At 42.6% G+C, this 16968-nt stretch overlaps 1 protein-coding gene across 2 annotated transcripts; it reads left to right on the top strand.

Moving 5' to 3' along the window:
• Positions 1-6003: 6003 nt before the first annotated feature.
• nox5 (NADPH oxidase, EF-hand calcium binding domain 5) lies at positions 6004-16491 on the top strand. 2 transcript variants are annotated; one of them, XM_078283239.1, is made up of 15 exons: positions 6004-6123; positions 7181-7331; positions 7724-7934; positions 8620-8857; positions 9465-9618; positions 10557-10729; positions 11690-11872; positions 12353-12485; positions 13051-13193; positions 13825-13869; positions 14058-14182; positions 14464-14548; positions 14844-14943; positions 15130-15296; positions 16360-16491. In XM_078283239.1, exons 1-15 carry the CDS (start codon positions 6004-6006, stop codon positions 16489-16491), a joined length of 2160 nt encoding a protein of 719 aa, XP_078139365.1. The 2 variants fall into 2 exon arrangements, with proteins under 2 accessions (XP_078139365.1, XP_078139364.1); XM_078283238.1 differs by having other exon boundaries at positions 7181-7380; positions 7707-7934.
• Positions 16492-16968: the final 477 nt, after the last annotated feature.

Genomic DNA, 16968 nt, shown 5'->3' with positions numbered 1-16968 from the left:
CACATGGTACAAGGACAACAGGACCTACATACAGTACAAAGGGACAGACAGTCGACTATCCATATCACTACATATATACAGTATATATTCAGGATTCACTGTGTGTCCAGGCAGGATGGCACACGGTGCTGGAATAGTGAACAGGGTTTGAAATCACCACCAGCCTCCAGACAAATGCTGCTAAATGTTTGGCTGCTGCTGTTAGGTTTGTCTCTCCATCAGCCTGTTTGGCAGGAAACCTTCATTTGGAAGTCCTGCTCTGATTTCTAATTTTGCACTGTGTGGACTGTCTGTCAGTTCTGTTCACATTTTCAGGCACAAGGGAATTGTGCGTGTGTGTGTGTGTACAACTGTTCATGTAATATCTACTGAGGTCGATTGCTGGTCACTTTTGGCTTGAAAGTTGATCAACACTATCAGCCAATCAGGTGTCTTTCTATTCTAAAAACCTATTTGGCTTAACATTAGGACTTGCCAGCTGTGGCCTGTACACGAAAAGTTGAAAAAGATGCCTTGCCTGGTAGAGAATTCTGTACTGTATCCTCATTTATTTATTAAGGTCATTTTGGAAGACAACTTGAAAAGTAATAGATCTTGTTTAATGAATACTGAACCGTTATTTTGAGAATGTATTTTAAAGACATGTAGCCAGAATCTGTAATAATCAGTTTGTTGATATACTGTATACTCCTAGGTGATACATTGATATATTTTTACACTTGAAAGAGTTTATTAAATAATTGTGCACTGTGTTGGTATACTGCAGATTTTAACTGTAATATGGAATACATGTCGATTCTGTTCACCTGTTTTCAGGCACCAGTGAATTGTGAGTGTGTGTGCAGCTGCTCATGTTATATTTACTGTACCTGAGCTTCAGGTTCGGACTGAACTTAACCACCAGCCAGTTGCAGGTCAATGTTGGCTGTAGCTGGGAAGTTGGTCTACTCTGTCAGCCATTTTGACAGGAAGCAGCCACATTTTGAGGTTCTTCTCTCTCCTAAAAATTACATTTGTCTGGTAAAATAAAAGTGTAGGGTGGATTTTTGAATCCAGCAGGCATGGTGGCAGGTAGGAAAACTAATGCTACAGAATCTCTGCCTGCAGGTATGATGGAATGATATTTCACCTCATCATGATTCTATTTTTATGTCTGCATTTTGAGATAAAGCTTACATTTGGTCACAAAATAGATTATACCCTGATTGATTTTATCTGAGGCATTGAGCAAGAACTTTTACAGGCGTGCCTTGAGTTTGATGTTTGATGTTTTGTATTTTACTATAATAAAGAGTTTAGTTTTTTCTGTATGTGTGCGGGGCTGAATATACTACACAAGATTAACTTAATAAGTGAACTTATGAAGTTGATAATGAAAATTGGTATTACGAAATATTCTCAAGTCACAAAGAACATCCAGAAAATAAAGAAATTACAAGAAAACTTATTTTTAGTAAAACTCTAGAATGGTTTTTGGTAGAGAGAGGAAGGTAGGTAGTAAGCTGAGTTGATTGGTAGGTAGTTTATTCAATATAATTATTTTAATAATATAATGATTTAATAAATATGATTGTTGTAAAAAGTTATTGGGTACTTCCATACTGAGTTAAAACAGCTTACAACAGAGAGCTACAGTAATTAAAAAATACTATATGGATGCAAATATCACAGCAAAAAGTAATAAGTGCCTTTAGGAATTTTATAGTTTTACTTTCAAATTATTAGATAAAAACAATACCATGAAGCACCCCAGTCAAAAACACTGAAGTTGACCAAACACACAGCAAAAAGCCGTATTTTTAAAGCTCCAAAAAAACACAAAATAGATTTCAGATTTCTCCAAACAGCTCATGCAGCATAACTCAAGTGTTTTGTAGCCAAACAATCGCACTGTGGGTCCAAAAGTCCAATATTTGCCTCATTATGGTATGTATTTTCCTCACTGACGATGCTCTGGTCGCGCTCAGTAGTTTGGGAGTCGCTGTGTCTGGTGGTCCGACCAACTTCAGTGAGTTTTGACTGACAAGGGGCGAGGAGATCATGAATTTTCATTTTGGGGTGAACTAATCCTTTAAGTTGGTTGCACCACTTCAAATGTTGAAGTCTGAAATGTTGAAGAATTATGAACAGAGTAAAGTAACAGCAGTTCTGTTGCTGTGATGATGTTCAGACAGTTTCCCCACCTGACAGCTTTGGACTTTGGAACATCACAACTCACCACAACAAACTGCATTTCAATAAAATGAAAGTGTTTTTTACTTTTTTTTTTGGTTTTTTTTGTATGTTTTGGAAAATAATGGATTTGGACATGGGATTTGGCATGTCATGTCATTGATCCATGTGCAAATATACTACACAAAAATCATTTTAGTTGGGCTTTGAACTTTTGAATCCACAAGCTCCAGTGGTCGTTTGACTAAAAAGTAGCCTGTCTGCCCTGTGTGTGTTGATGTAATGATCCTGTGTGCAGCTCTTCTGGTGTGTTCCCAGTGCTCCCAGTGCTCCCAGTGCCTCCTGTCCCAGCAGCCCCAGCTTCAGTCACCTATGCGGACGCTGACACCTGCCTCTTTTGAACTATTCTATCTCATCCTCGGTGTTTATGCGGATGACCTGTGTGTATTTCTGCACATCTCTCTGCATGTGAGCCGGTACATATGTCTGGACATGTTGCGTCCATCTGTAAATCTAATAATGTGGATACTAAACGATGCACATTTGCACAGCCTGTGTTTGCTCTTGCACTGGACTGTAGATCTGTCAACTGCAAACATCTTTTAACCTGTACATCTGTCAGTAGTCAACAGTGAGAATTATTTCAAGATGAGAGGAGCTCCATATTAGCATGAAGACGCTGTATCTTAAATCTTTGATACAACGTATTTTTAGTATTGTCTTTAATATCAAAGGATTGGTGCAAAAGGGGTGTTAAGTGATATTTTGTCCAAAAATGAGTATTATTGTGTTGTAAGCTGTCGTTGAACTCCATCTGATGGTCAAAGGAACATATTTGTAACCATAAACAAAATTAAAATACAGGGGAAAATCCAAAAGACTCAAGTGAAAACCTGAAATTAGATATGGTGCAGAAAGGGCGTAGCTGCGCTTAATAGCTTATTACAGAATATCAGTTTAATGAATCTTTCACAGTATAAATGGTTCCTATGTATGTTTTGAATAAAGAAGATGCAATCATTTCAAGTTTTGCTCTAAAGATTTTGCTATAAAATTAAGAAAAAGTCACCTGCACCCCCTTCTGCTCTAAACCTTCAATATGTACTTTTTTGTTGTATTAGGTTGTGTTACTGTTGTTTATGTTGTCTTCTCATCTATATGCTGCTGCAGCGTCTCCATGTCCCCACAGGAATCATTGAAGGTTCCTCTTGTCTTGTGGGTGTGTGGGTGTGTGGGTGGGTGGGGGGCGGGCAGCTGGATGTCAGGTCCAGCTGACACAGGCAGCACCACTGAAGAAGAGAACTAGATCAAAAACAACATCGCACAGGATCTAACAAACTTCAGCTGCAAACAACCGGCTGACACAGAACTGCAGACTGATCCAGTTCCACTGCTACAGGTAGGGCTTCAGTGTGCCAGGGTGAGTCAGCTGCTGTAGGTAAGACTTCTGATTGATTTGATTATGGATCGAGAAAATCCATTTTCTTAGTAACATGGTCAGTGACATTTGATCAGGTTTTAAAATAGTAGTATGATCAGTAACAAGTTGTAATATGGTGTGTGACTTTGGATCAGGTTGTAATTTAGTAATTTAGTAATAAATGGAAATGAGTTCACTTTAAGATCTGATAACCCTCATGCTAGAAATAAAAAATACCTGAACTATTAACACAGGTCACCTTTGACAAACACACAGCACAGTGTTTGTTAGAAAAAAGTTTCAGAAAGAAAAAATAATCAAATTAAAAGAAAAACTAAGTATTGTAAAAACATCACATTTCATCTGCTCTTTAGGCAACAGACTACTGTGTTATTGTTATTTTTTTATTTTTCTAAAACCGATGGGAGGATCTATTATGTAGAGTATATTTTTGGTAATAGATTATTTGTATTTCATTCAGTTTTTATTTTGGTCCCTTTGAACAATTTTTAGCTGCAAGGTATTGTTTTTTTTCTTTCTCTGTAGCTGACATCTCCATGGCAACATCCTAAATGTTGCTGGAGTCTATCAATAGTCCTTCCTCTGGAGGGATACAGCAGGACGCCCGCAGCATTTCAGCTGTTTGTGAAGGCTGGCCGCTCTAACAAAGCTGCCGCAGCAACCTCAAATATAAACTTAATAAATGTACTGATGTGAGCCTCAAGATTCTGCAATGACATGGAAGAGGAAGCACAGTACGCCCCTTGAGAAAGTTTCTTTTTTGAAAAAAGGTCATATGGATATTTAATCTTCCTTTCAACACCATTGAGGTAATCTAATATCACTGAAAAATTATACATTGCAACCATTTATGCAACAAAAATCAACAAATATAATTTCTGTGCAGCCTTAATTTTAATAGCCGGTTTTTCCCTTTTTGGCAGAAATAGCTTCATGTAGGATTTTCATGTAATCGTCTGGATTTTTTTTTGCCCTCAGACAGAACTCCTTCACCTGTGTGATGGTTCAGGGATTTTATTTACAGTATGTACGACCCGCTTCAAGTCGTCCCACAGCTTTTCTATAGGATGAAGATCTGGGCTTTGACTTGGCCGTTCCATAACTTCCCATTTCTTCTTTCTCAGCCACTTTGTTGGTGATTTGTTTGAGTGTTTTGGAATCTTTGTCCTGTTGGGAAATCCAGTTTAGGTTCAGCTTCAGCTTTTTTGACAGATTGCCTCCTGTTCTCCTCCAGTATTCTCACAATGGTACAATGTGGATTTCCTGCTTGACTCAAGAAGGCGAGCCGGGCCCAAACCATAACGCCCCCGCCGCCATGCTGTACGGTGGGAGGAGGTTCTTCTGTTCAAAGGCAGTTTGGATTTCACCAAACGTGATGTCTTGTTTTGTGGCCAAACAACTCGACCTTTGACTCGTCTGTCCACAGCACATGCTTCCAGTAGTCTTGTTCTTCACCCAGGTGTGATGCAGTCTCTCTGACAGGTAGAGCCACGATGTCAGGGGCTCTTAGACACTTCTTTCAGCATCTTTTGGTCAGTTCTTGAGTGATTGACCTCAAATTGCTTGGAAATGCCTTTACAACCCTCCCTGACAGCAGTAACAGTGTTTCTTCTTCCTCAGAGAGATTTTTTTGACCTTGGCAGGATGTACCACATACCTGTATGGTTAAAACCAAACCAGACAAAAGGTGATGATCAAATCCATGACTTCCAAGTTGACACTTGTGACTAAGTGGAGAACGTCCCAAGTTAACTTAAACAGAACAAACTTTTAAAGAACACGAGCACAAATCTTTACAGTTTGAGATGTTGAGGTTGTGGCATCAATCAAAACAGACAGGTGTTTTATTTCAACCGTCAGTAGATTGCTGGCTCTGTACTATAGACTATAGACTACAATTACAATACTATAGGCTGTACTATAGATTATAGCACTGTTTGTTTGTGACAGTCAGTTTGGATGTGATGAGTCGTCATCTCAGTGAATCTTGGAGCTTCTCATTCGTTCTTGTCGGCCAAGTTACTGATGCATCCTCCATATGTTGTGGTTGGCAAGTAAACTTCCAGAGTTTTTATCAGTTTTCTTTCTTTGATCTATTGCTGTATTTGTTCTATTGCTTTGGAATTGTACTTTGGCTGTTAGATATCATAATAGATATAATAATAAATATTAATGTCAAATTACCCTGGTAATCCACTCCTAATCAAGATTTACAAGAAATGTGAAATAAATACCAATGAGATTGTGATCTCCTAAACTTCCCATCCAGTAATATGAGATAGCTCAGACTATACAGGAGTCTGTTGGAGAGAGACAGCTGAATTGACTGTCACTGTGAATAAATAGACTACAAAGTGTCTGTTGTCCCAGCAGCAGCGGTGCTGGTCACCATGAGCCTGGATGAGGACGCCCGCTGGCTGGAGTGGGTCACCAAGCAGTTTGAGAGCATCGCAGGAGACGACAAAGAGATCGACCTGGAAGAGTTTAAAACCGCTCTCAAAGTCAAAGAGGTGAGTCGGGGGTCACGGCTCCTGGTGACTTACCCATCGAAGAAGACCTGGACATTTTAGATTGATATGGGACGTCTCATACATGCTTACATGTTGCATAAAAGAATGGCATTCTGGGAAGATTTGATGTTACTGTGAGAATTAGCCTGAAGTTCATACTGTGCAACCATATCTGCTGTAAGTTAGCTGAGAGAGATAAACCAGCCATAACATCAGCTCTCTACCAGCCAAGCCCCAGAAAAACTGCGCTTTATTATAATACTGTATGGATTTACACTGGTGCCTATGTATTAGCAACATCATCAGTGGTAAAAAATCAACACTATGCCAGTGTTTCTGTCAGTCAACACACATCCTTATCTTAACCAGAGATGACACTAAGTCAACTTTGCTCAAGTCCCAAGTCAGTCTCAAGTCTTACAAGTCAAGTCCCAAGTCTAAATAGATTAAGTACATTACCAAGTCAAGTCCATGTCATTAATGTCAAGTCTCAAGTCTAAATGTAGAACAGCAAGTCAAGTCAGAACAAATCAAGAGTCCAGTATCAATTTAATATCTTAAAGAAAACTAAATATCTAGGACTTTTCAATGCAATATGGTTTTAATAGGATAAAAACTTGGTAAGAGCATCATGAGTTTGATTTCTATAATCAGTTCCAATAAATTCAATCATTCCATACAAATTTGGCTGTTTATTTTGAACAGCCGCCCAGAGCCACATCAGCTCTATGAGTGGACTAACAACACTCCAGCCAACATTTGTCAATTCAAAATAATTTGCTGTGTACATGACTTTTAAGGTGATTACAGCCATGATTTGGCATCATCATCAAGTTGATAAGCGCTGATTTTTCAGTGACAATTCTTTGGAGTTGACAAGTATTGATTAGTGTTAGTCCACTCATGTAGCTCTGGGTCAGCTGTTCAAAACTATCTAAAGTGTTACATTAACTCTGCTGGGTGTGGACTTGTAGAAACACTGCCATAGTGTAGTGACTGTTTTGCTGTGTTATCTATCTGTCATGATGAGATGTTCTGTGGTGTGTGTGCTGTGCAGTCTTTCTTTGCTGAGCGCTTCTTTGCGCTGTTCGACTCGGACGGCAGCAGCTCCATCAGTCTGGACGAGCTGCTGAAGGCTCTGGACCTGCTGATCCACGGCAGCGAGACCGACAAGCTCAAGTTCCTCTTCCAGGTCTACGATGTGGACGGTCAGTGCTCCAGAGAAACACACACACACACACACACACACACACACTGCAGGACTTTGACATGTAAAGGGAAGTTTCACAATTATTTACACCTATATATTAAAGGAAAATACAGGTACTTACATCATTATATATCATCAATCTGTGATGTTTAAAGCATTCCAGGAGTTATTTTGTCATGAAGTGTTGTAATTTACTTTTTTGTAGTACCTACTTTCAGAATATAGCTCAATACTTATTACTATTTTCTACAGCCTTCTAATCTCTTGTTTACCAAGGATGCCAGTAATTCTGGAAGGTGCTGGATCATTAATTCATCTCTTAAAAAAAGAGATTGACCACTTTTAAATCTCCATGGTGGATTGGACAGATTGTGTTGTCTTGTCCTGCAGGCAGCGGTTCTATAGATCCAGATGAGCTGCGCACGGTGCTGAAGTCCTGCCTGCGAGAGAGCGCCATCTCCCTGCCGGAGGAGAAGCTGGACGACCTGACGCTGGCTCTGTTCGAGTCGGCCGATAAGGACAACAGCGGCTCCATCACCTTCGAGGAGCTCAAAGCCGAGCTGGAGAACTTCCCAGAAGTCATGGAGAACCTCACCATCAGGTCCCGCGACACACACCCTGACTCTGACCCGAACCTTGACCCCTGCACATTTTTTGTGCTACTTTTTGCACATTTTCAGAGATCTACAGTGAGGACAAATTTCAAGGAAGGTGCACATTATCTTATCTTCACGTACAGTAGTGGGCAGGTGATCCACTGACATGTAGCGAAGGGATCTGACATCAAATTAAGTAGAAAGGCTTAATAGGGTGAATTTTAAATGCCATAAGCACAAGATAAAATCTGATTTTGACATGAAATCTTTTTACCACGAATGTAGCTTATCTCAAATGAAAAACTGTTTCTGTGTTTAGTATTTCATACATTCACCTACTTTCATGGATTTTTCTTTTCACTTTTATAGAGTACAGTGTTTTGTGTAGATGTAAGACAAAAAAAATACCAAATAATAGCATTTTCATATTTTCGGTATAACAAAATGTGCAAAAAATAACATAATAAATGGTACAATGAGCCATATGGTGCACAATGTTTTGAGCATGAGTGTGTATAAAGTACAATCTCACAGTCATAGAAAAGAAAAATACACCAAACAACTAAATGGACCCTGGTGGATGTTTCCTTTAATCACTCCTCATGGGTATCCTCACTGCTGCTCTCTCTCTCTCTCTCTCTCTCTCTCTCTCTCTCTCTCTCTCTCTCTCCCTCTCTTGCCCGTCCTCAGCGCTGCCAACTGGTTGAAGCCTCCTGACTTGGAGCAGAAGCGCAGGCAGACGCCGCGCTACCTGACCCCGGCCTACTGGCAGAACAACAGCCGCAAGCTGCTGTTCCTGTGTGCGTACGCCTGCCTCAGCCTGCTGCTGTTCACCGGCGCCGTGCTGCAGCACAGCCACGGCGGGGTCTGGTACATGCTGGCCAAGGGCTGCGGACAGTGCCTCAACTTCAACTGCACCTTCGTCATGGTAACCGCTCAGTCAGTGTGGAGGAAACTAGGGATGGGACGACCTGCTTCTCTCGCAATACGATTCAATACGCGATGTGGGGGCTTCACGATTCGATACGACCACAATACGATGTAATAAAGTGCAGAATTATGTTTATTTCTGATACACAAATCTTTATAGTAATGGCATTGGCTGCTAGAATGTAAACAACAATTTAAAAATGTCATTACAAAGTGACAATAATAGCTACTATAGTGCTATTGGTTGTTGGTAGATGGTAGACAACGTGTCATTTTATCAAACATCACTCATGAGAAATGACGAACCAAGTAGCCCTTTTATAAGCATTTATTACACGGATTTGTTGAATACTCAATTCTGATTGGCCAATGAAGGCATTCTGAGGTCAATTGTTTCTGAATAACAGTCCGCTGTTTCACATCTATTCATATCTCTCCACAATCAATAAGTCTGGGCGATTTTGTTGATTTCTAACTTTTGATTTTACAATGACCGGCTTGCTGTACATTATCCTTTTCTTAAAACATATTCAGCAGTTTTATCCAGGCCAATGACATAACATCAGTGTGTGTGTGTGTGTGTGTGTGTGTGTGTGTGTGTGCAGGTCCTGATGCTGCGTCGCTGTTTAACATGGCTGAGGGCGACGTGGGTAGTGAGGGTGTTTCCTCTGGACCAGAACATCTTACTGCATCAGATCGTGGGCTACGCCATCCTCTGCTGCACCATGCTGCACACCACCGCTCACATCATCAACTTTGGTACAAACACACACACACACACACACACACACACACACACACACACACACATATATACACACACACACACATATACACACATACAGCCGACAACTCATGCCCAAACACTGGCACCACACAATTTGACAAACAAGAGATATGCCAACATGTGAAATTGGCGTTTTATGTCTCTTACTCTCTCCGTCTCTCTCTCCTGGTCTCTCTCTCTCTCTCTCTCGGTCTCTCTCTCCTGGTCTCTCTCTCTCTCTTGGTCACTCTCTCCTGGTCTCTCTCTCTCTCTTGGTCTCTCTCTCCTGGTCTCTCTCTCTCTCTTGGTCACTCTCCATCTCTCTCTCCTGGTCTCTCTCTCTTTCTCTCTCTTCTGGTCTCTCTCTCTCTTGGTCTCTCTCTCTCTCTCTCTCTTTCTTTCTCTCTCTCTCTCTCTCTCTCTCTCTCTCCTGGTCTCTCTCTCTCTCTCTGTCTCCCTCTCTCTCTCTCTCTCTCTCTCTCTCTCCTGGTCTCTCTCTCTCTCTCTCTCTCTCTCTCTCTCTCTCTCTCCCCCTCTCTCTCTCTCTCTCTCTCTCCTGGTCTCCCTCTCTCTCTCTCTCTCTCTCTCTCTCTCTCTCTCTGTCTCCCTCTCTCTGTCTGTCTCCCTCTCTCTGCGTGTCTCCCTGTCTCCCTCTCTCTGTCTGTCTCCCTGTCTCTCTCTCTCTCTCTCCGTCTCTCTCTCTCTCTCTCTCTCTCTCTCTCTCCTGGTCTCTCTCTCTCCTGGTCTCTCTCTCTCCCTGTCTCTCTCTGCCTCTCTCCTGGTCTCTCTCTCTCCTGGTCTCCCTCTCTCTCTCTCTCTCTCTCTCTCTCTCTCTCTCTCTCTCTCTCTCTCTCCCCCCCCCCCCCCTCCCCGTCTCTCTCTCTCCTGGTCTCTCTCTCTCCCTCTCTCTCTCTCCTGGTCTCTCTCTCAGTCCAGCTGTCGGAGCGGACAGACTTCAGCCTGTGGGAGTACCTCCTGACCACGCGGCCCGGCATCGGCTGGGTGAAGGGAACGGCCTCGGTGACCGGAGTGGTTCTGCAGGTCATGATCTGCCTCATGGTGCTCTGCTCCAGCACCTTCGTACGCCGCAGCGGCCACTTTGAAGTAGGGGCCAAGGAAAATATACGTGTGTGTGAGTGTGTGTGTGTGTGTGTGTGTGTGTGTTTGTGTGTGTATGAGGGTTGTAGACATACAAAGCAAGCTGCATCTGTATTTGGATAGTGACACACTGTCTGATGTTTTGCCTCTGTACTCTTATTTATTTAGATGTGAAATAATACACTGATTATGAGGTTAAAGGACAGATTGTCAGCTTTAATTTGAGGCGGTTCTCTCAGGCAGCGTGGAGCACCTTGTCGGCTGAAGGTGTGTCAGTAAACACTGGTCTGACTTATTAAAACCAGTCACAGTCATACCACAGAGGTTTCAGATAGTATGAAAGAAGAAAGGAGAAACAACCTTCAAAGCTATGAGGCAGAGCATTGGAGGTTGGTTAATTAATTTCAAAGCTTGTGCTACTTTTACCCATTAAAGGTGCAGTAATGCAGGTTTTTCCTGCCCCATATCACAGTATGACCATAATATGACTGTGGGGGGTTGATAGGGTTGTTGATCATTACCAGTGACTCAACAGTTACTTCACCAACTGCTGAGATTTCTGGTTTTCCAAACTCACTTTCCAGCCTGCACTGTTTTACAACAACAAAACAAAAACTCCCCACCCATTGGAGTTTCAAGACACTCCCAGTAACTCCCCGAGGTCGATTACGGTCCCAGATTACTTAATGCCACTTTAAGCCAACTAAATGCTCCATGCTGCCTCAGGTTCATCTAAAGCTAGGTATCGTATACAGCTGGATCCTCATAGAGTGAAATGTAAAAAGTTTTAGAAAGAAAAAATGAAAAACATTGAGTTTGCAATCTTAAAGAAATCATTATACATCAAGAATTTTTGACCACATTCTAAAAATTAGATTAAAAGTCAGTCATGCATATACTTGCGTGCACCATGAGACGAACGTCCACACCTGGACAGAGCCGACTGCGACTGTTGTGTCCCTCCAGGTGTTCTACTGGTCCCACCTGTCCTACGTGTGGGTGTGGTCTCTGCTGGTGGTGCACTGTGCCAACTTCTGGAAGTGGTTCGTGGTGCCGGGACTCCTCTTCCTCCTGGAGAAGATCGTGGGAATCGCCGTCTCTCACATGGGCGGCCTCTACATCGTGGAAGTCAACCTGCTGCCCTCCAAGGTGCCTGAACCTGAACCCACTGACTCCTCTGGGTTTATGGAGGATTTGGAGCATTCAGCACACAGTCTGAAGTGTATCGATTTTCTATTTCTGTCCCCCACATGATGAAATTGATATCTCAGACACCTACTGGTCTGATTTTGCTGAAACTTGGAGGGATGATGCATCTTGTTACTGATTGGCCCAATGGATGCCTGGATCATTCATGGGGGACAACATGTTTACTTACTTTAATTTCTACTCGAAATGGATTAAATCACTTAAGAGAATCAGATAGTCTAGAACATGAACTGCATTGTGGTTTGAATTCAAGTTGAAGTAATTCATACTCTCACACCATGGAAATGCCAGCTTTTCTGCAGCAAATTAGTAACAGCATGAATTTATTTCCCTTCTAAAGTATTTGTTGTCAGCGCCTGAGGTCTGAATATCTGGTTTGCTGGGTTTGATATCGCCTTTGGCTGTTTTGCCTGTTTGCAGGTGACTCATCTGGTGATCAAGCGCCCCCAGTTCTTCCATTTCAAACCTGGAGACTACGTCTATATCAACATCCCAGATATAGCCAAGTATGAGTGGCATCCCTTCACTATCAGCAGCGCTCCGGAGCAGTCAGGTACATCTCACCTCTCTGCAGGTCAGCTACTAATCACCCAAAGCTGAGTTAAGCGTTCAACTGAGAGTAAGGAGGAAGAAAAGATTCACAATGAAGTAAATCCCTTGTGTCTCCTTCCTGCCTCATTACTGTAACACCATCACTGTCGTCGTGTTGTCAGCGGGACCAGGAATAAACATACAGGAATAAAACCTTTCAAACTAGTTTCTAGAGTTCAGCCGATATGGATTTTTGAAGGCCAGTGACGTATTGAAGCTACCGATAGACAATACTGTATATTGTGCTGATATTTAATGTCTTTCATTTTTTCCATTATCATGCCAAAAAATGACAAGGATGCAGTTGTCTCCCCCAGAACTTTATTCTTGTCAGGGTGGAAAAGCCTCTGCAGCAGCATTTCGACTATCATGGGACACTAAAACTCTCCATTTGCAGACTGTTTTTCTGTAGCTGTGGTCAGAGGAACCTCCATATCGACCCATATCTGATATTTAATAAAAGGCTATTTTCAAACCAGCCCAGTATGGGACCAATGAGCCACGCTGTTGTGACCTTTGCCCTCCAGATACTCTGTGGCTGCACATCCGCTCCATGGGCCAGTGGACCAACCGCCTGTTTGAGTACTTCAGACAGCCGGAGAGCCAGGCGGTCAGCCCCAAGAGACTGGCCACCAGCCTCAGGAACCGACGGCAGCTCATGAAGGCCCAGGTTCAAACACACACACACACACACACACACACACTTTTCTGTCAGCCTTGTTTACAGTGTCATAACTGTATTATATCCAATGATATTACTGTGTTTTATTATCGTATTGCATAATGTTACTTCCCTTTGTGTCATTCCTCCAGTTAAAATGCTCTCTGCTGTCTGATTTGTGTTTTTCCGGCAGGACGAGTTGTTCAGGTCAACAAACTGTAACGGGACAGTGGCGTCCAATGAAGATGATGCCATTGAGCTGACCATGTACCGTCAGAACGGCTCCCGACCCGCTGCAGTCTCAGTCCCAGTCCCAGTCCCAGTCCCAGGGCCTCAGGGGCCACCGGAGCCCCTCCCAGACCAGCTGGGACAAGCAGAGAGAGGAGAGGGTCCCCCGCTCAGAGAGGTAAGCTCTAGGCTAAACAAGTCTGGAGATTCTGTGAATAAGAAGTAAATATTACCATTTGAGCTTACTTCTCCCAGCTATCTCACCCCCCACCTCCACATTATCAGCTGTAGTTACCACAACTCTTATCAAATGGATCAAATCAAACCTTGTAGGAAGATGGACTGGAATCTCAACTGTCTTTTAAAATCAAACTTCTGAAAGTTACCAACTGGTTCCCTTCTTAAACTGCAGATTTCTGCCAAGTTGGGTGAGAACCACAGGTTCTGCAACATTAAGGTGAGAAATACAACGTTTACCTGCACATTTACCAACACACTGGATCTGACTGAAGTATCCCAGCAAATTCATATGAATGCTATAAATTTAATGGTTAAAATCTAGCAGCATGGGATTAGATTGTATACTTGGGTATGTTTTTGAAGGGACAGTAATAAGGAAGTGTCTGTGTGTATTCTGTGTGTCAGTGTTATGTAGATGGACCGTATGGGACTCCGACCAGACAGATCTTTGCCTCTGAGCACGCCGTCCTGATCGGGGCGGGCATCGGCATAACGCCTTTCGCTTCGATCCTGCAAAGCATCATGTACCGGTAAGATGCCAGCTATAAAATACAGACATTTGCATTTTATCCATCCATCCATCTGTCCATTATCATTCCATTTATCCTGGTTAATGGTCACATCTCCCAGCATGCCTGGGAGGAGGAGCTGGATGAAGGAGGTCTGTGTCAGGATAGAGGACCAGTCAGGCAGAGGAAGACACCTGTACTTTAAAAGAGGCAAAAGAATGAATGAATTATTTAAATAAAGGTGTAAGACTAACTTTCCATTTGACATATTACCAACTCTCTGTTGTGTTTCTCTTGTCCAGGTACCGCAGGAGGAAGCAGAACTGTCCCAACTGCAACTACTCCTGGTGTGAAAACATTAAAGACAGTGAAATGAAATTGCGGAAAGTAAGGAAATACACTTTATGTTACCAATTGATTAGGAATGAGAAGAGAAGTGAATTAGGTGCGTCCTGGTGGTTCAGTTGGCTAATGTGCATACCACGAAACTGCAATGTCCTGGGACCTTTGTCGCATGTCATCTCCCTCTCTCCCAATCTTGTCTCTCCACTGTGAACTGTCAAATGAAAAGGCAAAAATGCCCACAAATATCTTTAAAAAACGAATTAAAATAAATGAATTATGACATTCCTATATCATTTAGGGGAAATGATGTGGACACTAGTCTGTTTTGGACCTGCAGGTCGACTTCATCTGGATCAACAGAGACCAGAAGTCCTTCGAATGGTTCGTCAGTTTACTGACCAAACTGGAGATGGACCAGGCTGATGAGGAGCCGGAGGGTGAGAGAGAGACACTGAAAAAGACATAGAGAGAGAGAGAAGGAGAGAGACAGAGAGACTAGAGGCAGAGATGTGGATATAGAGAGACAGAGAGAGACAAGGCAGAGAATGAGAGACATTTAGACAGACAGGCAGAAACTATATTGAGTCTCTGTAGTGTCCTTACATCAGGCTGATGTTTCTCAGGCCGGTTCCTAGAGATGCACATGTACATGACATCAGCGCTCAGTAAGAACGACATGAAGGCCATCGGCCTGCAGATGGCGCTGGACCTTCTGGCCAAGAAGGAGAAGAGAGACTCCATCACTGGCCTGAGGACCCGAACCCAGCCTGGACGGCCTGAGTGGGGCAAGGTGAGGAAACCCCACAGCACTCAGATGGGCGCACAATCCTTTTATATCGTATTATTGTCCGCACGATCAAATCGAAACTTACGCCTTGTACACAATTCACGTACGCAAGTTTCATTGACTCCGCCGGAAATCATTCAAGTCAATGAAGGACCTCCACAATGGAGTGTAAACACAACGCCCCCTTGTGGACAGCGGCTCCGTTCACAACAGAGTTGCAGATGCGTTGAAAAATTACAAAACTTTGCGTTGGCAGCGGACCGTCAGAATCAGTCGTTTTCAACCAGAAGTGATCAAACCACTGAAGAAGAACTAGAGAACTGTATATTTTTAATAAATTAATCTTGTTTAATACATATTTTATTATTTGACTTTTCATTCAAGACGTTTGTAGTGATGATGTGTAAATGTTTTAGCCTGCGTCAAAGTGGCACATGAATTGTGTACGAGGCGTTGGACAGATGAAGCATCTTGGGAGCGTTGCAGCATTTAAAAAAAACTCCACTGATTGGCCTGATGGGGGCGCTATAATTAATGGTCAAAATTTCAAACTTTGAAAGGCCATAACTCCAACACTGTTAGTCCAACTGACACAAAACTTGCCACACAAATTTCGAACTTTGAAAGGTCATAACTGCTACACCATCAGTCTGATTTTGTTGAAACCTGGTGGGATGATGCATCTTGTTACTGATTGGCCCATGGCGTACCTGCATCATTTGAGGGGGACGACATGTTTACTTGTTAATGATCACATCTTGTCATGGACACTAATGTGAGAAAAACAATGTTTCTTAGATTGTTTTTGTATTAAGGTCTGGGTCTTTATAAATTACTCTGGCAATGAACAGAAGTAAGAAAATCTCAATAAAGGTGAAAAGGCTGTACTGTTTTGCCTTTGCACTCTAGAAGTGAAGGTAAATGAATGTTAACAAGAAATAATCACTTGTTGACTAGCTGATCTCAGCACACAGGGACTTGCCTGTCCAGTGCAGTTATGGGCGAGAGATATTTAGTACACACTCAGAGTGTATTTGTGTGGTGAAACGTCTTCTCTCCCTGTCAGGTGTTCCAGAAAGTGTCGGAGGAGAAGAAAGGGAAGGTCCATGTGTTTTACTGCGGCTCTCCGGCTCTGGCTAAACTCATCAAAGCCCAGTGTGAACACTTCGGCTTCAACTTCTACAAGGAGAACTTCTGAAGAGGTTCCCTGCTGCTCCGACACACAGCTCCTGCCGCTCCGTCCCGTGTGTGTGTGTGTGTGTGTGTGTGTGTGTGTGTGTGTGTGTGTGTGTGTGTGTGTGTGAAGAAGGACTGCCTTTGCTTTGTACACTGGTTTTTCTCCCTGCTGCTCCATACACTCTGCCTTGTTTCCTCGCCTTGGTTTGCTGGACAGTAGCTGATGTTTGTTCCATGGTGATAGATGTTACAATATATGCATTGGTGTGATGTGATGGTTATTGGTGGTAGATCCTTTGCAATGTGCCGGTGTAGATCCTCTGATGATTAATTTATGGATTATTGTAGCAGATATATCAGGTAATACATTTCTTATAGCATGATACAGGCATTAGAATCTTTTCTTCTTTTCTCATTAAAGGAAAACTCCCTGCTCAGATCCTCTTCCACTGTTATATATCATCAATATGTGATGTTCAATACTTTCAAGGGGATTTCA

The sequence above is a fragment of the Centroberyx gerrardi genome, chromosome 4, assembly GCF_048128805.1.
Source record: "Centroberyx gerrardi isolate f3 chromosome 4, fCenGer3.hap1.cur.20231027, whole genome shotgun sequence".
In the NCBI taxonomy this organism is placed as follows: Eukaryota; Metazoa; Chordata; class Actinopteri; order Beryciformes; family Berycidae; genus Centroberyx; species Centroberyx gerrardi.
This window is presented reverse-complemented; position numbering and strand designations above follow the sequence as displayed.

Bases quoted from the DNA above. Each gene is read 5' to 3' on its own strand.
- nox5 (XM_078283238.1), top strand. From the start codon at position 6,004: ATGAGCCTGGATGAGGACGCCCGCTGGCTGGAGTGGGTCACCAAGCAG. The intron at 7,935-8,619 runs GTCCCGCGACAC...GCCCGTCCTCAG, and splicing joins ATGGAGAACCTCACCATCAG to CGCTGCCAACTGGTTGAAGC. The intron at 13,194-13,824 runs GTTCAAACACAC...CTTAAACTGCAG, and splicing joins GGCAGCTCATGAAGGCCCAG to ATTTCTGCCAAGTTGGGTGA.